Below are 23594 nucleotides of genomic sequence, written 5' to 3'. Positions count from 1 at the left end.
GACAGGCCAAGTCTATACCCACTTTTTGGTGCTGATGAGAGAGCTGTGAATTATCACCCCATCCCCTCTGTTCATCTCTCATTCTTTGTTAGTCTTCTTTGATGTTTTCTATTCTCATGGCACCCAGGGAGGAACAGGGCAGAATTTATTCTCCTTATTTTAATTGCTAGGGAAACCTGAGGCCAGGCTTAGGGGCACAGAGAATGTGGTAGCAATCCGAATCCAGGGCTCTTTTTTTTCATCAGCTGGTCTGGCCTTGGAGCCCCTTTGCCTTTTGACAAGTACCCTGAGCGATTGGGGAGGGTATGGGGCTACAGCAGATTTTTCTAGACTTAACCTGTTGTTCATCAGGCAGGCTTATTTCCGGAAGAGTAAAAGTTCAGCAGTGGCTCTTCCAACCTTTCCAACGAAGTGTTGTTTTCCCAAAGTATTTTGTTTCTACAAGACCAGTGCTCTAACCCCTGAGCCTTTTAAAAATAATTGGTTTCTGAGCTCCATGGGTGGAATCCTGTTGCTTCCAGTTCTTCTGTAGAGCAGAGAAGCATAGCTCTGACGTTACCCTCCAGACCCGGGGCTGTCAGGAACAGAGTCTCAGCCCAGTGCCTGCACATTTCGTCCTTTCTCCCCGGCGCCAGTCCAGTCTCGGCTGGTCTAGTGTTTGGCCTCGTCAGTGAACCGTCCACCCACCCCTCACCCAATCTTTGCGATCCTTGCTGTTCAGGTCAGCTAGCATTCGCCGCTCCCTCATCCGAAGTCCCTGGGGGCACCAAGCAGCTGCTGAACAGATGTTAGCCTCATTTGATTCCCTTTACTTTCATTTGGGAGAGTCATTATTTTTATTAATGGTTTCAACTACAAAGTTGTCAACTGTAATGATAAGCGAAGTTGAACCGAGCAATTTAAAGAAAACCCATCATGTACTGTTCCAGGTTTTTGTGGTCGGGGTAATAGAACAGCCAAAGGCTCTCGCGTTTTTCGCCGTGAGAGCCTGTTCATGGGTTCGTCATCTGTCCTGTGTCCCCGAGAATGCTGAACGACGGTCTAGCTGCTTGTTGTTAGCCAGGTTCTGCTCCTAGTTGGTCGTGGCACGTATAGCTCGTGATTGTTGCCATGGTTTTGTCTTAGCTGACTATAGCACCAGCGAGATGCTGGTCAACATGGGCAACCTGCCGTTGGATGAGTTCTACCCCGCTGTGTCCATGGTGGCGCTGATGCGGATCTTCCGAGACCAGTCCCTGTCACACCATCACACTATGGTCGTCCAGGCCATCACCTTCATCTTCAAGTCCCTGGGCCTCAAGTGTGTACAGTTCCTGCCGCAGGTCATGCCCACATTCCTCAATGTCATTCGGGTCTGCGATGGGGCCATCCGGGAGGTGAGTAGGTCAAACCCCGCCCCTGCTCCTGAGCCCCACACGGATGCCCCCTGTTGAATGTTGGGCTGAGTACCTCCCCGCCCCCTAACTCCTAACCTTTGAGGGTACAGGTTCAGTTTCCTGGGTTATCGCCTTAGAAGGGCTAAACAATGAGTTGGGGGGGGCATTTGGGCGGGTGGGGGGTGTACCTAGATTTCAGGGCACTTGTCCAGTAGAACATCACACTGGGTGAACTTGTTGCTTCCTCATGATTGGATTGAAGTCTTATCGGGTCCCTCGTTTTAGCGAGACTGTTATGGAGGTGACATTGCATACCTCTTACCAGATCTCATAACGTCAGCTTCTCCCATTAGTGCTGATCCTGAGTTTGAGCATGTGGTGAAATCGGTCTCTGTCAGAGCTCTCCATTGTAAGTTGCCTTTTTCTTGAGTCATTAAGTAATCCGGGGCTGATAGGCTGATAGGCTCCAAGCCTGTGACTGTCCTGTTCCCTGTCTTTGATCCAATGACCAAGCAGCTGCGGATGATCCTTGCCTGAATCTGTTGTCACACTGGTTGCAAAGTAAGGACTTTCTAGCCTGTTTTTCCCTTTTGCTCTCTTTTCTTTCTCTAAACTACACGACTTGCAGAGCGGCGCTGTGATTATTTTCCCGTCCCACTAGTGGCAGTGAACCTGCTCAACAAAGCTCAAGGGGGCTTTTTTTTAAAGACTTGATTCCTTGTTTGAGACTGAGAGAAAGCATGTGTATGGATGTGTAGGGGGAGGAGTAGAGAAACAGGGAGAGAGAAAATCTCAAGCAGACCCCTGCAGTGCGGGGAGCCCTGACACGGGGCTTGGTCTCAGGACTCTGCCGTCAGGAACTGAACTGAAATCAAGAGTTGGACGTTCAACCGGCTGAGCCACCCAGGTGCCCCTTGAATTAACTTTTAAGATCAGATTTTCCTCTGTGATTATATATTCAATTTGATGTACGTTTAGAGGAAATAGTATCTTTTTAGAAAGTATATTTTTTAACTTTGTGCCTGGAGTACGGAAGTACAGTTTTAAGTACGCAACCTCATCGAGTTTTTACTAATTCTAATAATTTAACTAAATTTTCCTAGCTTTTCACTGTAGATAATCATATAGTCTACAAGAAGAGAAAGGCAGTTCTTGTTTTTTGTTTTAATCTTTAAACCAGTTACTACTTTTCCTCATTTTCATTTCTATGACTCTCACTACAATGTGGATTAGACTCTGTGAACCTGGAAATCTTTAATCTTGTTTCTCATTTCAGTGGGATTGCTGTTAAGATTTCCACACTAAGTATAATGTTTGCTCTAGGTTTTTGACAGGTAGCTTTTTAAGGGCTATAAATGTTCCCTTATGGTCTTAGTTTGCTAGAATTTTTATCATGTATTATAGTTATCGTGAACAAGTATTGGATTTATCAAATGCCTTTGATTTGTTTTGTGTGGCGATTATATAATTTTTTCTCTTTCAGTGTGTTAATATGTTGAATTACATTGATACATGTCCTAATGTTCAAATTTTTTTTGAAATTTTTTTTAAGATTTTATTTATTTATTTGACAGACAAAGATCACAAGTAGGCAGAGAGGCAGGCAGAGAGAGAGAGGAGGAAGCAGGCTCCCTGCTGAGCAGAGAGCCTGACGTGGGGCTCGATCCCAGGACTCTGGGATCATGACATGAGCTGAAGGTCTCAGAGGCTTTAACCCATTGAGCCACGTAGGCGCCCCTTGAATTATTGTTTTAAAACCATCTTGGTTATGATGTATTTTTTGATACATTGACTTAATATTTAATACTTAATATCAGTTTTTTACATCTACATTCTTGAGTAGAATTGGCCTGTGATCGTTATTTATTTATTTATTTATTAAGTTCAGGTTCAAAGATCTGTTTTGTTTTTGTTTCTTCTTAAAACAGTTTTGGTCACATTTTTAAAAGAAATTATTCATTTTTTAAAAAAGATTTTATTTATTTGAGAGAGTGAGCGAGCACGAGCAGGGGCAGAGGGAGAGGGAGAAGCAGGCTCCGCTCCAAGCAGGGAGCCTGATGTGGGGCTCGATCCCATGATCCTGGGATCACGGATCATGACCTGAGCCAACATCAGACACTCAACCAACTGAGCCACCTGGGCATCCCTAAGAAATGATTCATTTTATTTACTTTGTGCCTATAGATTTGCCTTTAAATGTTCTGAAACTGTATGTGGTTTTTTTTTGTGACTAGCTTCTTTCACTTAACACTTTAGGGGGTCATTATGGATCAGTAGTTCATTCTTTCTTCATAGCTGAATAATAACTTACTGCCATTATTGCTCAGAGATAAGTGTTTTTTATGTTTCCCATGATTTCTTTTTTCACCACTGAGTTATTCAGAAGTGGATATTTTAATCTGCAGATTTACAGAGTTTTAAATTTCTTTTTTCGATATCTGTTTCTAACTTAATTGCATGGGGTTTACAATTACTTGATGTTTGCTGAAACTGCCTTAATTGAATGCTTGGTCCGTTTGATGTTTCCTCTGTGCTGGGGAATAGTGGGTGTTTGTTGATGTTATGTGCAAAGTTCCATGTATGTCATTAGATTTGAACTTATTACTTACCGTGTTCAAATTTTTTGTATTCTTACTAATTTTTTGTTTGCTTAATCTGTTACTGAGAGGAATGAGTTAATCTCCCTTTACAGTGGTGGGCATATTAATTTCTCATAGTTTAGTCAGTTCTGTTTTATAAATTTGGGGAGATATATTATTAGATATATTCAAACTTGAAATCATGGTATCCTCCTGGTAAGTCACATCTTTTATCATTTTGCAAGGACTCTTTTTATCTTTAATAATACCTTAAAATTTATTTCGCCTAATTTTAGTATAAATACACCAACTTTTTTTTGGAGAGTGTACATCTTTAATTATCCTTTTACTTTTAATTATCTTGAAACTTTTTGCTTTCGGTGGGTCTTTCATGATAATATGTATAATTATATATATATATATATATGTAATATAATATATAATAATATAGCTAGATTATCCCTTTAGTCTCTTTTGAAAATCTTTGCTAATCAGTGCATTCAGTCCATTTTTATTTATTGTGATTGTTGATCTATTTGGGTATATTTCATCCATCCAACTTAGTGCTTGATTTTTGACCTGCTTTATCTGTTTATATATTTTCTTTTTTTCTGGGCTTGGTTGAGCTTTCATTTTTTTGTCTTGCCCTCACGTTGCTGTCTTTAATTTTAATAAATGTTTCGTAATGGGATATTTCAGTCATAAACAAAAATAGACAACTAGAGTTCTTGGTGGCTCAGTTGGTTGAGGGTTTCGGCTCAGGTCATAATCTCATGGATCATGGGATCAAGTCTTGTGTTGGTCTCTGTGTTCATTGCGGAGTCTGCTTATAGATTCTCTCCCTCTGGCCCTCCCTCCGCTGGTGCGTGTGTTCACTCCCTCTCTAAAATAAACAAATCTTTTTAAAAAAATAGACAACTTATATTAAATTCCCATACTCATCTGTAATTATTAGCATTTTATCAATTTGGTTTCATCTTACTACACCCCCTCTCACACTCTTTCCACACACACCTTACAGCAAATCCCAGATATTGTACTATTTCACCAACAAATACTTTTTCCCATATAACCAAAATTACAACACCTACAAAAGTAAAAAGAATTCCTTAGTATCTTTTAATACTGAGCCTTCTTCAAATGTCCTTGTTTGTCTTAAAAATATTTTTTCATATTTGGTTTGTTTAAATCAGAATCCAGATAAGTTATGCACATCACATTTGGTTGATATATCCAATCCTCTTTCTATCTCTTCTCCTTTAACTCCCACTTTTTTTTCATGCCATTTATTTGTGGAAGAAAGCAAGTCATTTGTCCTGTAGGATTTCCCATTTTGGATTTGGCTGATTGTATCTTCAAGATTCCTTAAGTTCTTGTAAATTGATTAGATTTAGAGTCATTAAATTCAGATTCCTTCTTTTGGCAAGAGATACTTCACAGGAGGTACTGAATACTTCCTATTTCAGTTAGTAAGCAGATCTTTTCTAAATCCTCCATTTCTAGTGACGTAAGGATTAATCAGTGGGCTCAGGTACTATGATCCTGTGTTCCCTCTCAGCCTTTCTCCTAATCATTTTAGTGTTCATTGAAGACTGTTTTCTAGAACGATTATTTAATTAGCAACTGCAAAGCTGTGATTTTCTAATTATATTATTACAGATTTATTTGTTAGCGATCATCTATGAAGAACTTTGTGTTGTCAACTATCATTCAGTTAATTTGAAGTATAGTTCCTACAGGGAGGGCAGAATAAATGCAAGACTCTTATGTATCAGTTTTTTCAGAGTAAGGAATTAGGTCCCTTGCAACTTCTCAGAGGTGACTCAGGTACCACCCCCACAACCCCAGCTATTTTTGAAGTATCATTATCAACTTGTGGAGCTATATGTAGTATTTCTATTCAGTGAAGGAACTGTTCTTTCTCAGGATCTAATTATCCCAATCAGCCTGGCCATTGTGTTCTTTTTACATTGGCCAGTGGTCTTTGTCCTTGATTTTTTTTCTTTTTTTTGCTTTCTGTGGTTGGTGGGGGTGGGAGTTATTCTGGGTTTTTCAAGTGCTTTTCACTCAAGGCTGGGCATGGCCACTTCCAAGGAGGTATGTTTCTTTAAGTGAGAGATGGTACTTGGAGACAGCAGTCCGTGTGCTGGGAGGCTCATTGCTATTAGCATATCATTGTTTCTCAGCTGTCTCTGTGAACAGAACAGAAATAAGTAATTTTTTTTTTAAGATTTTTATTTATTTATTTGACAGACATCATTCGTAGGCAGAGAGGAAGGCAGAGAGAGAGTGGGGGAAGCAGGCTCCCTGCCGAGCAGAGAGCCCGATGTGGGGCTGATTCCGGGACCCTGGGATCGTGACCTGAGCTGAAGGCAGAGGCTTTAACCTACTGAGCCACCCAGGTGCCCCAAGAAACAAGTAATTTTTAGAGAAAGGAAACATAAGTCATGAAGTAACACAGATTGTCCAATGTAAATTTAAGATTTAAGAGTTTTTATTTTGATTTTATACTTGTTTCTCACACTGAAAAACTCCTTACTTGGTTCTGACTTTTCTATAATTACTTGCTTTATCTTGCAGAATACATTCCCAAATGTATCTTGTATACATATAAATGGTAAATGACTAGTATTAGTAATAACAGTAAGGTTACTGAATGCAGTTCAGGGTTTTTTATGATTTAAAAAAAAAATTTTTTTTTAATTTTTCTTAGGCTGTGTTGTTTTGGAGATACACACCAAAATACTGTGTTTAAAGTCACTTGAAATTCATTTTTTAGTGATTGTGCAACCAACTTGAGTTACAGTTAAATTAGTTTCTGTTCATTTTCAGTGTTTAGAAATTTTTTTTTCTTTTCTTTTTAGTGTTTAGAAATTTCTTTGTGGCTATTCTAATTATGTAAGACATTAAAACAGTTCCAGAGCTGAAACTATAAAATGTGTTCAGTGAAGTCTAGCTTCTTTCCCCATCCGTATTTTTTTTTTTAAGATTTATTTATTTGACAGAGAGAGATGACAAGCAGGCAGAGAGGCAGGCAGAGAGAGAGGAGGAAGCAGGCTCCCCGCTGAGCAGACAGCCCGATGCGGGACTTGATCCCAGGACCCTGAGATCACAACCCGAGCCAAAGGCAGCAGCTCAGCCCACTGAGCCACCCTGGTGCCCCTTTCCCCATCCATATTATCCTGTTTCTTCCTGTAGCGTTTCCTATTCCTGCTGTAACAAATCCGCACCACGGTCATGGCTCCGGACAGCACAAATTCATTCTCTTACAGCTCTATAGGTCGTCAGTCTGCCAGAGGTCATACCGAACCAAAATCTGGGTGCTGTTGAGGCACGTTCCTTTCTGGAGGCTCTAGGGGAGAGCCTCCCCTTGCTGAGAGTCCGTCTCCCTTGCTGTCTCTGGCTTCTAGCAGCGGCCCACACTGCTTGGCCTTCTTTCTCTGCCTGCAGAGTCAGCAACATTGCATCTCTCTGACCCTTCTTTGGCTGCAGATCCTGCTCTCGGCCCACTGCCAGCAAAGGTTCTCTGCTTTTAAGAGGTCATCTCCACACATCAAAGTCCTGAACCTTAATCACATCTTCAGAAGTCCCCTTTGTCATGCAGGGTCATTTATTCGTGGGATCTAGGGACTAGGGCACAGACATCTCTGGCTTGCCATTATTTTGCCTACCACACTTCCCCCTAAGGCAACCATGTGGTCATTTTTCAATTTGTCTTTTCACTGTTTGTTTTTGAAAACGTGAGGAAATCCATATTCCCCCACCTGCCTCCCTCAGAAGAGATCATACTGTAAACACTGTTGTGGGCCCTGCTTTTTTTTTATCATCACAGCAGCGGGTCCTGGAGTTCCTGCCACTCCCTTGGGGGTAATGGCACCCCACTGTGTGCCCAGCTGTTCAACCTGTCCTTGTGGATGAACATTTGCCTTTTTTTCATCCGTTTGTTACTTAAAATAATCCTGTAACAAAAAGCCTTGTATGTACATCATTTTTACTTTTTTTTTTTGGTATTTAATTGGCCTTGCTTTTTACATTTTTTTGTTTGTTTGTTTGTTTGTTTTCTCGGCAATCTCTATGCCCCACATGGGGCTTGAACTCACAACCACAAGATCAAGTCACACAGTCCTCCCGTCCTCCGACTGAGCCAGCCAGGCACCCCCTGATTTTTTACACTTAGATCTTTGAACTCTTTGGAATATGTCCCCCTGTACAGGATGAGGGATGGATTTGTTTTATCTTTTTCACCTTTAGATTTTGCCTCACATACCTAACTTTAATACCTAATTTTAAAAATTAATCCATATCTCCCTCCTTCTGAATAATATACAAAACTTAGAGTGATTGCTTACACCATCGCTTTCCCTCTTATGTAGGATCACTTTTTTCTTTTTCCTGCTGCCAAACTGAATGTCAGCACTGTTATATGCAGATACACTTGCTGTCTCGATTCTCCTTGCTCTGTCTTCCACCTCAGGGCTTTCTTCTAGGGTCCTTATCCTTCAGGATGAGGGCACATTTCTCTTGTGAACATCTGTCAAAGTAAGCTCTGTGTTTCTGTGTATCTGAAAAATATTTTATTTCACCCTCTTTTTAAATCTTTATTTAACTGAGGATACCATTGTGGGTTCTCCTACAACGATAGATACAATCCCATGTTTTCTCATTTCTTCTGTTGTTGAGAAATCACAGTTCCTTTTCACTTCATCCTACTTTTCTCAATGACTATTTCAGATCTTGTCATTGTGTTCGTTGCCCGGAAGCTCCCCTATTGTGCATCTAGATAAGGATTTCTTTCTCACATCCTGTTTGAAATTTGTGGATTTCCTGAATATGAGGATTCCACCCCTCTGTTTTTTCCTTCTAAAATTTGATTCACATGTAGAGCTCACTCTTTCCTTAATGTCTGTTAGTTTCTTGCCCATATTTTTCATCTTTATTTCTTAGAGATCTATTCTGGATATTTCTTCACATCCCTTTTCTGTTCACAAATTCCTCAGCTGTGCATTTCAGTTTTTAGTTTTGTTTTTGTGAGAGAGAGAGAGAGAATGAACGCAGGAGAGAGAGCATGAGCAGGGGGAGAATCGGGCTCTCTGGTGAGCAGGGAGCCCAATGTGGGACTCAGTCCCAGGACCCTGGGATCTGACCTGAGCAGAAGGCAAATGCTTAACCGACTGAGCCACCCAGGCACCCCCAGCTGTGTCTTTTTTTTTTTTTTTTAAATATTTTATTTATTTATTTGACAGAGAGAAATCACAAGTAGATGGAGAGGCAGGCAGAGAGAGAGAGAGAGAGGGAAGCAGGCCCCCTGCTGAGCAGAGAGCCCGATGCGGGACTCGACCCCAGGACCCCGAGATCATGACCTGAGCCGAAGGCAGCGGCTTAACCCACTGAGCCACCCAGGCGCCCCCCAGCTGTGTCTTTTTGACCTGTTCTTGAGTTTTTACTTTCAACTACATTTTTTTATTTTTTATTTTTACTTTCAAACACATTTTAAAAATCTTTTTTAAGATTATTTATTTGAGAGAGAGAGATCACATACACAGAGGGAGAGGGGAGGGAGAAGCAGACTCTGCATTGAGCAGGGAGCCTTATGTGGGGCGCAATTCAGGACCCTGGGATTATGACCTGAGCCAAAGGCAGATGCTTAACCGACTGAGTCCCCCAGGCGCACCCCAGCTACATTTTTTTAGGTTCTTTCAAATATGCTGAGTATTTTTTTGGTGTTACCCTGTTCTTTACTCATTTTTTAAATTCTCATATTTATTTCTTTAAGCACTTTAAAACAATTTTATATTTTTTATCCAGTAATTCCAATATATGGAAAATCTGTGATGGGTCTGATCCTGCTGTTTATTGTTTCTGCTGAGTCACACTGCCAGGGGCTTATCTTTACCTGTCTTATAATTTTGGATATTGTACCTATGCAGCCCGGCGCTCCCTGGAGCAGTACCAGAAAACCTGCTCTCAAATTGCATCTGTCTAGAGAGGATTTGCTTTTCCTTCTGCCATGTGAACTTCAAGTTAATTTTTGGCTTAGAGTTTCTCAGCACACACAGGTAGTCACCATAACCCCTAAACTCGTAGGATATTGACCTGAGAGTACAAGCTCTTGGGAGAGACTTTTTTCCTGCCTGAACTCCACATCAAGACTGACAGATGTCTTTGTGTCCTTCTGCCAGTGGACAGATTCATTGAGGGGAGGCACCATTTCTCTTAATAGGTAGCCCTCTGAAGGTCTGGCTCTCTGCCAAAGGTTTCAGTTCTGATGACACAGTAACAGTATTTATTATTGCTAATGCGGTATCTTTAGGCTTTTCACAGCAGGGGTACCTAACCCACCATATTTTCAAGACTAAAACTATGTTATTTTAATATGCTAGTGTTCCAGGAAAGAAAGAAAAGAAAACTTGTGGAGGAATCTAACGGAGAAAAAATGGGGTCGGGGGGCTGCTGGGCTCCTTACTGTGAGGGAAGAAGCACTTGCTGTCGGCATCCATCCCTTGGCAGGTGAAGATGGCTGAACACTGCCGGGCCCCCCATTACACCTATGTGAAACAACAGCAGGGCTCGGGAGCTCTGTCCTTCTGGTCTTGTGGTTTTCCTGACCTCCCTGCCAACCCCAATGCCTTGCTTTTCCTCCAGCTTCAATTTTCTACCTTCTTTCAGGCTCACATAACAAAAATATAGCTTAAAAACCGTTATACTTGGAGTCTCACATCCCTTGATCTCTGGATCCTATTAAGAGATCATTTCACAGAAATGGTCAGCAGTGATTTGATGTGGGGTCTCCCGAGCAGTGGGTAGGAAAGGCTGTCCTGAGTTGAGTCAGACCTGTGCCACGTGGTGGGCAGGTTCTAAGCACCTTAGAATCCATTGGCGTCCATGTCATTAGAGGCATCCATGCTCCCTTGAAGCCCAAGACTGGAAGTCCCGTGAGTCTCACCTCTGCAGGTAGTGAGTCTGTAAGTCCATTACTTGTGTTTGAAACAAGTTTTTATTTAATCCTAATTTGCCCAAGTTTCAGAACACAGATGAGAGTGAAAATATGTATATTCATTGCTAAATTGTCCTTATTAATGGGAGGGTGGAGGCATAGAGAGCTAGAAAAATCTTTCAGGGCGGGGGATTTAGAGTATGATTTGCTGTTGCATATGGACATGAGGCACTATCTGAAGATCATGATAAAATAAAAACTATACCCTAAAGACATCTTTAGCCAGGAAAGTAGCTGGATCATCTTTGCCCAAGCCTTTTTATTCCCAGCTTGTTTTAATGGATGACATCCCTTCTTACAGCTGCCCCGTATCAACCTGAACAGACTCTTCCTCACCCCATCCCTCCCCCAGTTTGCTTACTGTCTTGGTGCACAGTTTCTCAGAGAGAAACAGTTACGTAATGAATTATGATCTGATTAATTGAGTTAATTACTATAAATGAACCACCATACCCCTAATAGCTGTATTTATTTTAGAAAGTAAGTGGTAGTGGAATTAGAACTGAAGAGACAAAAGACACATTTATAATGATTAATAATTTATAATGATTAATAATGATCATTGATTAAGAATTTCATGTCATTTTGAAGTCTTCAGTCCGCAGATCCTTCAGCGATAGCTGGTGATCGCGGAGCACCCCCGGTATTCACATCTGGTGCTAGTGCTTTCCAGGTGTTTCCCCGTTTAACTTAGGGCCAGCCCTGGCGACAGGGACTGTCCTCTGCATCTTCCCCCTGAAGAGGCTGGGCGTGGAGAGGTTAAATGAAGGTCAGAGAGCCAAGAGGTAGCCTCGTGGCTCAGGACAGGCACCGTGGCCCCGAGGCCCTTGTTGTGCACTAGTCAGTGGCTCGCCTGGCTGGGGCGTAAAGCCACTGAGGGTCATTTTCAGCCCCCACTACTGTCACCACTGAAGGTTTTTTTAGACTTACTCTCAGTAGATGGCCAGCGTGGGACCCAATTGCACAGGCGTGTTCGTTTGTTGCCGTGGACTTAGGGTGACCTTGGGAGTTCGCTGTTCTTCCTGATGCCAACTCCCTGACCTCTTCTCCATTCCAGTTCCTGTTCCAGCAGCTGGGGATGCTGGTCTCCTTCGTGAAGAGCCACATCCGACCTTACATGGATGAAATAGTCACCCTCATGAGAGTGAGTAGAAATTAGTGCTTTGGCCGGTTCATCAGTGGGTCAAGGAACATCCAGAGGAAGGCCTGGAGAGCGAGGACATTGTGGTCATGGGTCTTTGTAGAGCTGTTACAACAGCAGTATTAAATGTGGGGCGGGGTTTCCCGGAGGGTGGTGACGCAGCAGGTGGGGGGGACCTGCTGCAGGCCTGGCCCCTGAGTGCGAGCTATGAGGTTGGAGGAAGAATCCTGAAGTCATTGTTCTGCCAGAAACAGATCCCAGTTCTTTGCCTCACACACAACAGAGCAATTTCACTTTACTGCTTTACTGCTCCCACGAAAGCTCTCCTTCTTACAGCCCATACAACCACGGCCTTAAGAGGTTTGGGGACTGGGTTTCAGTAGCGCTGTTACATACGCTGAACTCCTGTCAGGTACCGAGGAAGGAGGCGAGGCTTTACCCCACCGCCTTTAAGAGCATAAATGCCACCTTCTGACTGCGGCAGCACCTGTCCCAGATTGTGTAACGCGCGCAAGCAGGTGCGGAGGGCTCCCCATTGGGGGCAATGTTGTTTTATGTCTGTTGGAGGGGAAGGCCTGCCTCCTGCTGTGCTGTGTCATTTCAAGGTCTCTGTTGGGAAGCTCGCTTTGCAGAGATGGCCGTGCCCTCAAAGAATTGGAAGACAATTCTTCACTGATCCCTTCTCTCCTCTGCCAGCCCTTTGTACTTAGCTTGGAGGAGGCAGCAGGACTAAAATCAAAGCGGCGAACTTCAAAACTGGAACTTCCCTGAAACCGGGTCTCAGAACTGAAAAACTCCCATCTGTACAAATAATGAAAACCACTCGCTCCCTGACTCCTGCCACGGGGGCCTCTGTACCACGAAGCTGAGCAGAGTGCCAGCGAGCCGGCGTCCCTCCGGGGGCAGGGGCCTGGCAGGCAGCAGTGTGCTTGCGGTTGGAAGCAGAACTAATCAGAGACTTAGTCCCCAAAAAAGATTTAGGACCAAAACACAGAAGTTTGAGGCAGCGAGCTTCACACCTGCAAAATGCAGGCTCTGCCTTTGACTGCTGCCCCTGGGCATTTTAATGAGCCCCCCTGAGCCTGGGATGAGAACAGCCTCTGTTCACAGAGATCCCTGGGCAGGCTGCCTGGCTCCTTGGAGAGAGAGAAGCCCTTGTACGGAGCCCGCAGTAATAACGGTGGGGAGGTAGGTGTGCTTTCTCTAAAGAAGGCAGAGGGCAGGCCAAGTAACACACATCAGACAGACCATGGAGGGTATAAAATCGGAGGTGTTTCTCTGGCAGAGGTTTTTATCTAGAGAAAATAGCTTTTTCTCTCTGCGAGGAGAAAGAAAATTTTACAAGCATCTTTTAGTATGGCTTTTACTTTCTAAGCTATTACGATTTTTAAGACTTTTTTAAAATAAAAATAATTGATGCTTCAGTAAAGGCTTTCTTCTGAGGAGTTCTCTTTTTCTTTTTATTGACTTTATTCTGAGTTAGTTGAGGGCTCCAAAGTATGAATATGTATGTGTTGCCGTCTTTAGTAGGGCTAATCCGGCATCATCAAGTCTCCTCTGGAGATTTCAAACAAGGCAGTAGACAGCTTTCTTTTTCACTTGATTTGAAATGCCAGCTTTTCCTGGGATCAAAAACTCAGACCTATTTGGGGTACCGAGGCAGATTCTGTGGCAGATTGGCCAAGTTTTTACTTTAGTAACTTACATGGAAGATGACTATACAGGTGGAGAAAAAGTGCTCCTTTTGTGGCTTTATCCAGGCCTGAAAATGATTTGGAGCAAACATGAGCTGCTACCTATATCTAGCAATATTAAGACTACCAAAGTCTAAGTCCAGAATGGGCAAGAAACTGTTCACATTGGGATCACCCTTTGGTAGAGAGCGGCTGGTACCCAAAGTGGAGAACCTGCTGTGGGTGGGCTCAGAGCCCCTGAGTGAAATACACCTAGTCATCATTCACTCTGTGAACGTGTTCGGGTGGCTGGACTACGCCAGGTGCTGTGCTTGGTTCTGGAGAGACAGAGATGGCTCAAAGGGGCTCCTTGCCTTTAACAGGTTTACAGTCTAGTAGAAAGAACGTGCCAGAGAAAATGAAGTTACGATGGGTGCTAGAAAAGAAGGGGATAGAGGGACATAGAGCGTGTAATGGAAGGAGAACAGGAAAGCCTTCATGGAAGTGAGGCTTGAGGCGGGTCTAGAAAAGCAGATGGCACTTAGCTGAGCAAGAGGTGAGGTTCCAGACAGAGCACAGCACAAGCAAAGCCCAGGAGCAAGGGAGGCTGGTGCATTCCGAGAAGTGCCCTTTAATCCGCTCGCTGTGCCTGTGATGGAGGATTCAAAGAGGGCTGGGGAAAGAGTCTCTCTTGGGGCAGACTGTGCCCACTACAGTTTTGCTTCTTTAGGGCCCTCTCAGTTCCTTGATTCCTAGTTCAGTAGAAGAGCATGTGACTTTACTTCTGTCTGTCTTCCCTCCCTATAGGAATTCTGGGTCATGAATACCTCAATCCAGAGCACGATCATCCTTCTTATTGAGCAAATTGTGGTAGCTCTTGGGGGTGAATTTAAGCTCTACCTGCCCCAGCTGATCCCACACATGCTACGCGTCTTCATGCACGACAACAGCCCAGGCCGCATCGTCTCCATCAAGGTGAGTCCCTTAGGGGTGTCCTCTAGAGGGATTCCCAGCATCCATCAGAGTCCAGGGATGATCAGCTACGAGGCAAGCCCCTGTAGTTTGTAGCTACAAGCCACAAGACTGAATCTAACGATGCTAATACCAGATGTGTGCAATTGACAGGATGTTTACAACCCTCTCTTGACTGGCCTTGTGTTTTCTCTCCTTTATTGGATTATTCTTGGTAAATGTTTTATCCCCGACCTGTTCTCACTGTTACCTAGCAACTGATTCCTTGTCCATTGAAATAAGCTCAGAGAAAGCAAAATAATACACAAGCAAAATAAAATAGTGGGGAGGGAGGAGTGCTCCCAAAAGAAGGTAGCTCAAGGCCACTTACTGAAGGCTTTTCAGAGTCCCCGCAGAATCTGGAGCTGCCCATGTGCTCCGTGCGCTCCGTGCGCACGTGTACGCACGTGTCCTCCATCCGCTCCCGCTTGCCGCCCTCCGTGCACTCCGTGTATGTGGTACTTGCCAGTATTTGCCCGTCACCGGGCTTGTGCTCCCTTTTGCAGCTGTTGGCTGCCATCCAGCTGTTCGGCGCCAACCTGGACGACTATCTGCACTTGTTGCTTCCTCCTATCGTGAAGCTCTTTGACGCCCCGGAGGTTCCGCTGCCATCTCGGAAGTAAGCACCTGCGCCTGGGGACGAAGCAGCCATCGAGCTTTTCACGTCTTGTTAAAAATGTCCTTTTCTTAAGTTCCCAGGCCATCCTTCCATTTTGTTGTTGTTGTTGTTACCTCAGCTCTCTTCATTTTAGTCCAGAAACGCCTCAGGCTTCTGGAAGTCTTAGCCGTCCCTACCCCACGGGGACCTGTGTTGGAGCCAGGTCCCCCGAGCTGCCTCCGAGGCCGTGCCTTCCCATTTGGTGCTAATTAAGATAACCCTCAGCCACCTCTGGTACTTCGGGACCACGTGTTAACAATTCCCCTGTGTCGTGGTTATCGTAGGGCAGCGTTAGAGACAGTGGACCGCCTGACAGAGTCCCTGGACTTCACGGACTACGCGTCCCGGATCATCCATCCGATTGTTCGAACGCTGGACCAGAGTCCGGAACTGCGTCCCACGGCCATGGACACGTTGTCTTCGCTGGTCTTCCAGCTGGGGAAGAAGGTGAGACAAGAAAACAGACATGCTCTTCCTCCTGGCTTGGGGAAGATGACTTTTGTCTGTGAACGTCTCTGTTTGCCAGTCTGTAGCTCTCAACTGCCTTCAAAGAACTAGGAATTACTTGCTTTTTTTGTCCTGTCCTTTATTTACCAAACACTTCTCGAGCCATCTGTGTGGCCTAAGTGCTGTTCTGGGATAACACAGTAAACAGAAGGATGTCCCGGTTCTCATGGAGCTTCCGTTCCACCCAGGCAAAGCTAGTAAACACAGTCTGTCTCAGAAGAGCTTAGAGGGAGCGGGGAGAGTTGCTGTTTGTTTTCAGGTGGACAGTGAAGCCTCTGATAAGCAGCCATCTGACCAGAGACCTGAGCGCAGGTCTGAGCCCAGAGAGTCGGATGCCGGCAGAAGGACTAGCAAATCCAAAGGGGTGCAGAGGCAGCGCGTTCGGAGGGTCCAGGGAACAGCGTGCGGCTTCAGGGGAGGGGGCTGGGCAGCGAGGAGGGCTTGCAGTTCCCATCATAGAGATAAGACAGGGCTGGGTTGGGGCGTAGAGACAAGGTGCTGTAGGCTAGTTGTTCTCAGATGTCCCTGGACAGTATCTACATAGCCGGGAACCTGTTAGAAATGTAGATTCTCCGGCCTGTGCCCAGACCCGCACCAAAAACTGTGGAGCCCAGCAAGCTCTGGTTTCATAAACCTTCCAGGTGATTCTGATGCCCACAAAAATTTGCACATCACTCCTATGGGCCATTATAAGTACTTGGGCCTTTACTCTGGGCAAGACTAGAAGTTTTGGAGGATCTGGACCTCAGGAAGACTGTGGTCTGACCTAATGACTCACAGTGCTGTGTGGAAGAACGGACCAGGCCAAGGGTGGGAGCAGAGAGAGTACTCAGAGGCCGTCGCAGTAACCCAGATGGATGGGGGTGGGGACTAGGACTGTAGCGGTTTGGAGAGGGTGGTGTGAGAGAGATAGAGAGAGACAGAAACAGGCAGGTGACTCTTTTGAGTAACAGAGAGCCACCCCAAACCCAGCAGAACTAGCTATAGCTCGCGGGGGTGATATCGCGTTGCCTCCGCGCTGCAGAGTGACCTTCCTGATCTCTTCCCTCTCCTCCAACAGTACCAGATTTTCATTCCAATGGTGAACAAAGTCCTGGTGCGACACCGAATCAACCATCAGCGCTACGACGTCCTCATCTGCAGAATCGTGAAGGTGAACTGCGCTGGGTTTCTGTCCCAGAGTCCTCCGCTGTCTCTCCGCATGGGTCTGGGAACACATCTGGCTTTTTAGCGATGGGCAGGCAGCTTCTGTAGAGACAGCAGGCTCTTTCCAGATCTGTAGATGGCGTGGGCTCCGCAGCAGTGATGGGCCCCTGCTGCCTGCGTGCAGAAGAACAGGAGCCTGGCCGCCTCCCTGTGCACTTCTGCTGAGGGACCCCAGGAATGCTTCTCGAATTTGCACATGCTACAAAATAGTCCCCTTCCTTTGATTCCCCCCGCCCTTGGCTCCCTGGCCATACAAAACCAGGCAGCGGGCTATTCGCGCCCCCCCCCCCCCCCGGCTCATAGCACTTGGTCCCTGGGATCCTGGCCCATAGCACTAGCTTTGCCAGCTGCGTGCTCATCCTGCCGAGTCCGTGCTGTCCCTGACCAAGAGCGACCGGCAGACATGGGTCTGCAGTGGGGAATGTAGCCCACCTGTGGTTCATTTGGTCCGTGCATGTAACCTTTTCCTTCCTGCTGATGTCCTGATGCTTTCAGAAGGTGCAACCCTCCCAAGGCTTAAGGTTGTTTTCTTACCTGGGAGAACCTAGCAGAGTTGCAGGGTTTGTCTGTGGCTCTCTGGTTGCAGGGATACACCCTTGCTGACGAAGAAGAGGACCCCTTGATTTACCAGCACCGAATGCTGAGGAGTGGCCAAGGGGATGCGCTGGCTAGCGGGCCGGTCGAAACGGGACCCATGAAGAAACTGCACGTCAGCACCATCAACCTCCAAAAGGTCCATGATTTCCCGAGGGGGTTGGGGGGGTGCTTGGAAGGGAGAGCACAGCTCTTCTCTCTTGTTCCGAACTCTTCGCTCTTGCTGCCACCAGTTCAAAACAGCCAAAGACCAGCCCAAGCATTTTTCCGAAACTCTAGATACCATGAACTTAGGTCATTTTGTCTTTTTCCGGGTGTCCAAATGATATGTTTTTTAAAATTAAGGATCAATGTAGAACAAAATTCTAAGCTTCCTTGGAGCTCTGATAGTAGAATCCTTTGTTGCAAATACCATTCTCATTTTTTACGTGAATGGAACAAAACCAGTGAGACCCTTCCTTAGCCCTGAGACCGGCCAGCTCTGTAGAGCAGTGCGTCTCAGACTCCTGAAACTCCCAGGACTGCGAGGGACTGAGGAAAATGCGTGTTCTGAATGGGGCAGTCCGAGGTCAGGCCTACATTCCGCATTTTTACCAAAGTCCTAAGTCATGCCAGTGCTACCGGGCCAAGGACCGTACTTTGAAGAACAGACTTTTTGATCTTTGCAGATAAATACTGAGTTCTTTCTGCTGACGAAAGCCCGGGATGTAGCTGGCTTCTCACCACATATGCCTCCAGCCATCCATTTAAAAACAGGCCGTTTCAAAGCATCGCTGGTCGATCTGAGCAGGGTCATTGTAGTTATGTCACTGAGTTAAATAATTTCCCACGTTTTGCATCAGCATCAGTGCTTCTGGTGACTGTGAGCAGCGCCTGTCTGGAGTCCCACTTTCTTAGTGGTTAGTCCACAGCAGCTGCACTTGCACGATGGCAGGGGACCAAGGTAGAGAACTGGGCAGGACTGGGTCCCTGCTAACTTGTTCTCTTCTTTTGGCCAAGCCCGTAAAGATTTGAACACACACCTGTGTGTGAGTGCGTGTGTGTGTGCGTGTGTGTTCGCACACAGCTGGGGGTGGGGGTGCTGGGGCCACTGGGGCGCTAGGGCCACAGCTGGGGCCACTGACTGCCGAGCCAGCCTTCACCCAGACACGCAGCTATAAGGTGGCCATTGCCGAGAAGGGTTGGGTGATGTACGAGGGAAGTGGTGAAAGACCCCTGGGGCAGGGGCGATGCTGCTTTCCCTCCGTGGAGCATGTCACTGCTAGTCCAAGGCTACAGGAAAAGGAGGGGCCCCCAGGTCCTCAGGCGGTCGTTGAGGTGATCCTGCTGACACCTCACCCCTCAGGGCGGGGCCAGGCGGAGAAGCCAGATGCACATTGCCACCCAGATGTTTTCCGCCTGCCTGGGTTCAGAATGTCCTTCCAGCCAGGCAGCTGTCCACCCTCTTAGAGCCGTGTCCTGACTGTTTTGGGAAACTCCCCGGTAGGCGAGGCTGCTTCCAGGAAGGTTGGCTTTCTACGCAGGCCTTGCAAAAAGAAGCATGACCTTTGCCAAACAGGAAAAAGAGTTTCTAGTGCGTTTCACCTGAGAGCAGATCCAGTCCAGGAACCCTAAGCAGACTCTCTCGCACTACTCTCAGCCAGGTTTGTGCCTTCACACACTCGTGCATGGGCAGCCTGGGGTCGGTGCAGGGACCAGTGTGACCCACTTTCCAAGTAACAGCGCACCGCCTCCAGGGTGCCTGCCAGGATTTTCAGCAGCCTTCCCATCTGAGGAGAAGCTATTTGGACTTACCCCCTAAGTGAATAGGCTGGCAGGAGGTCTGTTGGTGTCGCGGGCCTCACCAGAGGGGACAGTCAGCCTTGACTGGTGGCGGAGGGCAGCTGACGGGCCTTGACGCAGTTACCACGGAACCCAGAGAAGCGAGAGTGGATGAGGTTTTAAATGAAAGAAGAGCAGGGAGGGGCCCACTTGGGGGCCTTAGCCTGTTTGATAGATCGTGCAGTTGTCCGTGAAGCTAAGGTTTCCAGAGACTTCTTTGTGACCATTTCTCAAACAGTGACAGGGACAGCACTGACAACCGCCAGCATCTGTGCAGGGCTTTCCGCGTGTCGGGCGCTGGTACAGGCTCGTTAGTGTATTGACTCACTTACCCTTCACCCTGAGAGTTAGATGCTCTCGCTCCCGCCGGCATCTTGCAGAGAAGTCGATATTGAGGTCCTGAAAGGTTGAGTGATTTGCCCAAAGTCGCCCAGTAAATGGGGGAGCCGGGGTTTGACCAAGGGACCATGACTTCAGAGCCCCGTCTCTTAACTACCACCCAAGCACGGCTTCTGCCCCAACCAGGCGCGGCCTCACGTCACTAGAGGGAAAAGACTTTCGTGGTTCCCCCTTGTGTATGTTCAACTTTTGAAATGCCGTGCGCTACAGAGCAGCTATCCGGAGACCCTTTGTGTAGGAAGGAAGCCAGAGGCCTCTCCAGAGAACAGGACTTGCTATTCCCGTTTTGTTCAACAGAACAAAGTTCAGAAATCAAGTAACTAGTGTCGCCCTTCCTCCTGGTTCAGGGTGCTCATCGTATCATCAGAATTGTGCACGTAATTTTTCAGTTTGTCCCTTAACATCTCTGTCTCAGTTTCTGACATAAAACTGTAATTTAATATGGTATCGCTCATTTGTAACTCATCAGAAGCCACAGCCCGTCTCCAGTTTATCCCAGGAAGGTGATGGGTTGAGTCGTTGATGGGCAGGTGGTGTAGCTCACGGGCATCTCTTCCACTCCCTGGACCACTTCCTTGGAGAACCTCTGCTCTGATTTACTCAGTTTGCCTAGCTTAGGGAGGACATGTGTCCATTCTGCTGAAAAAATCTTTGAAGAATATATTTTAAAAGTTCGGGCTAGGCCAGCTCAAAGAGATGTTGTTTTGATTATAAGAGCAACCATTTTTGCTCATCTGTTCCAGCTGGGCTCTTTAGACATTTTATCCCTTGATGCAGAAGACTGAGGCCCCGATGCAACATACAAGCGATTTTTCCAGAGTGTCCCGGCTGCCGGGTGGCGGAGCCAGGATGCCAGCTGGTGTCCCTGACTTAACAAGAATAGGCACTTACAGGAACACTAACTTTGTGCCAAGCACAGGTATAAATCCGTGACACATATTAATTACTCCTAGAAACACCCTAGGAGGTGAACTGTTATCCTCATTTTACAAGTGAGGAAACAGGCCCAAGAGAAGAGAAGTAACTTGCCCAAGGTCAGACAGCCAATGAGTTCGATAACAGCCTTTTGAACTCAGGCCGCCGACCTCCAGAGTGCAGCTGGGGCCACGACGCGGTGCTGCCCGTCTCCAGAGCCAGGGTCTTCCCATCCACCTCCCTCAGCTTCCCCTGGCCGGAACTCGTGATGCCTGGAACGCTCAGTTTTGAGGAACGTTGGAGGGGATAAATCAGAAAGTAAAAATTAAATCTGTTCAACTCCTTTTGTCTCATTCCACCCTGGTGCTGTGTGCGCTGGGCTCCGACTCGTGTCTGAGTGTGATGTGATTCACGCTGTTGTGAACCTGACGATTTTGCCTCTCCCCATGTGACCCTTTGTTGTCGACTGAGCCAGTGTCCTAGTGCAGAGCACCCGGGGCCCATCGCACACTGCAGGGGCCATTAGGCCTTGTTGAATGCGCCCTGCGTATGACGGGCCCATCCATTGTGGGTCTGTAGAGCTTTCTGCTTTGCTGATAGAGTCCAGCCCAAATGACTTGTAAAACAGTATTTGTCAGTATCATGCTCTATGCCAGAGGTTGCTGCTTTTGTTTTGTGGCCTCTGATTAAATATTACTCTCTTGTATTTGTGCTCTGGGGGACTTTTGTCACGAGAGGTATGGTTTTATTAAATCAAAGACAGAATCATCTTTAAATAGACGAGGGCTCTTTACAGTTGGCCCTGGAAGCTGATGGTTTTCCATTGTTGCCTGGGGGATCACAGGCCTGGGGAGCTGCCAGGAGGGTCTCCAAAGATGACTGGCTGGAGTGGCTGAGGCGGCTGAGTCTGGAGCTCCTGAAGGACTCCTCGTCGCCTTCCCTGCGCTCGTGCTGGGCCCTGGCTCAGGCCTACAACCCGATGGCCAGGTACGTCCGCTGCGTCGGGGTGGGATCAAGAGGATCGCACAGAAAAGACTGTATGTAAGAATTCTTATGGGCGAGGACTGTGGAAAGGCCTGGTATTTTTAATTTTGCCAATTTGTGGAGGAAAAAAAAGGGCAGATTGAACAAGCTTATATTCTAGGAGAACCGTTCCTCTTAACCTTGCTAGCAGACCTTTCCTTAGTAGATTTGGGTCCAAAATCTTAATTATAAAGTCATTTATAGTTCTGGAAAAAACTATGTAATGGTTTAGTATAACTGCTTTCCAATAATAATGACTTCTATTTACTGCTATATTTACAAACACCCCCAAACTTACTGGTCTTAAACAACGGTCATTTGTTTTACTCAGAGATCTGCAGTTTGGACGTGACCTGTGGGGACAGCTTGTCTCTGCAGCAGTGACAGTGGGGGTGTTGGTCCAGGGGCCGGGGGACCCACTTCCAGCATACGGCTCATTCTCCTGTCTGGCAGGTTGAGGCTTTCACATGGGAACTGCCATGGCGAGGGGCTTTGGTTCCTCTCCCTGTGGGTCCTTCTGTGGGGTGCTTGGGCTTCCTCGCAGAATACTGGCAGGTTTGCAAGAGTGAACGTGCCCAAGGGAACGAGGCAGAAGTATATGGAGTTTATAGGACCTGGCCTTGGAAGTCACACAGTTTGACTTCTGCCACACTCTGTTGTTCAAGGCAGTCACAGAAGCCCACTCAGATTGGAGGGAAGGAGCTACGGATGCCATCTCCGGACAGGGAGATCGTAGAAGAGCGTGTGCAACAGCAGATGCTGTTGTAGCCATCTTCGGGAAACAGAATTGGCCGTAAAATAATACTGTTTTAAATAACAAGTCTTAAGCCATTAAAGATTTGGTTTATAATCTTTGCATATAGAAGGTTTACAGTAAAACGTAAATAAACAAAATGGGATACAAAACTATGAAAATGTGTGACTTCACCTATTCAAAAACACATGTACGTGGAAAAAGACTAGAAAGTAATAGAATAGTGATTAAGTGGGAAGGTCTAAGGAGTAGTTATTGTCTCTGTGTTCCTTTCCCTGTTTTCCCAGTTTGTCTACAATGGATGGTTGTTATTTGTAATGAGGCATAAAGTGGTATTTTTCATGCACAAAAATAGTTCCTAAGATCCCCCTAACTCCACAGTGTGCAGATTTTGTATGCTCAGCTGACGTCATGTACCTCTCCTGTTACAAGTCACTTCTGAGCACAGTGTCATCCCAGAGAGGCTTGGGGCAGACATACACCCACGTGTTTATCCCCACAGTGCCAAGGGTGTTCGTTTGGGATCCGGTGTGGCCTTGCATGTAGGTCAGAAAGTGTATATTTTAATCTACACACGACTTCTTTTGGGCTTCCTGTTACCCTTTAGGTTTCAAATTTTGTTTTTCCCAGCAGATTCCAAAATTATATACATTGGTCTGACTTAACCTTTATATTGTGTAATAGAAAGTGCGTGTAGAGGCATCAAATGCTCAGCCCATATGTTATAAGCGTATCTTACAGTTTCCAGCTCGCTTCCCCCAGCATTCATCTAAAAAAGGGGATGAGATTAAAGTTCAGGTATCAGGCAAATACGCCAGTCCATAAAATAGTTGTAGTAATCTTAGAAACGGCACCTCCTTTCCAGGCCTTGGTCAGTCTCCAGCAGTTGTCTTGGCTTGGAGGGCCTTTCGAGAATTTAGGGATTGGGATGCTGTCTTCTAAC

At 46.1% G+C, this 23594-nt stretch overlaps 1 protein-coding gene across 2 annotated transcripts in view; it reads left to right on the top strand.

Moving 5' to 3' along the window:
* Window positions 1-23594, top strand: part of MTOR (mechanistic target of rapamycin kinase) — a 126044-nt gene that overhangs the window by 31095 nt on the left and 71355 nt on the right. For both annotated transcript variants that reach the window (XM_059138326.1, XM_059138325.1), the window contains exons 19-26: window positions 1126-1376; window positions 12007-12093; window positions 14571-14738; window positions 15281-15393; window positions 15717-15879; window positions 17000-17092; window positions 17732-17878; window positions 21719-21861. In XM_059138326.1, the coding sequence (XP_058994309.1) occupies window positions 1126-1376; window positions 12007-12093; window positions 14571-14738; window positions 15281-15393; window positions 15717-15879; window positions 17000-17092; window positions 17732-17878; window positions 21719-21861 (1165 nt within the window). The remainder of the gene's footprint in view (window positions 1-1125; window positions 1377-12006; window positions 12094-14570; window positions 14739-15280; window positions 15394-15716; window positions 15880-16999; window positions 17093-17731; window positions 17879-21718; window positions 21862-23594) is intronic.

The sequence above is a fragment of the Mustela lutreola genome, chromosome 10 (genome assembly GCF_030435805.1).
Source record: "Mustela lutreola isolate mMusLut2 chromosome 10, mMusLut2.pri, whole genome shotgun sequence".
NCBI classification, from domain to species: Eukaryota; Metazoa; Chordata; class Mammalia; order Carnivora; family Mustelidae; genus Mustela; species Mustela lutreola.
Note: the sequence above shows the minus strand (reverse complement) of the source record. Positions and strands in the feature narration are given on the sequence as shown.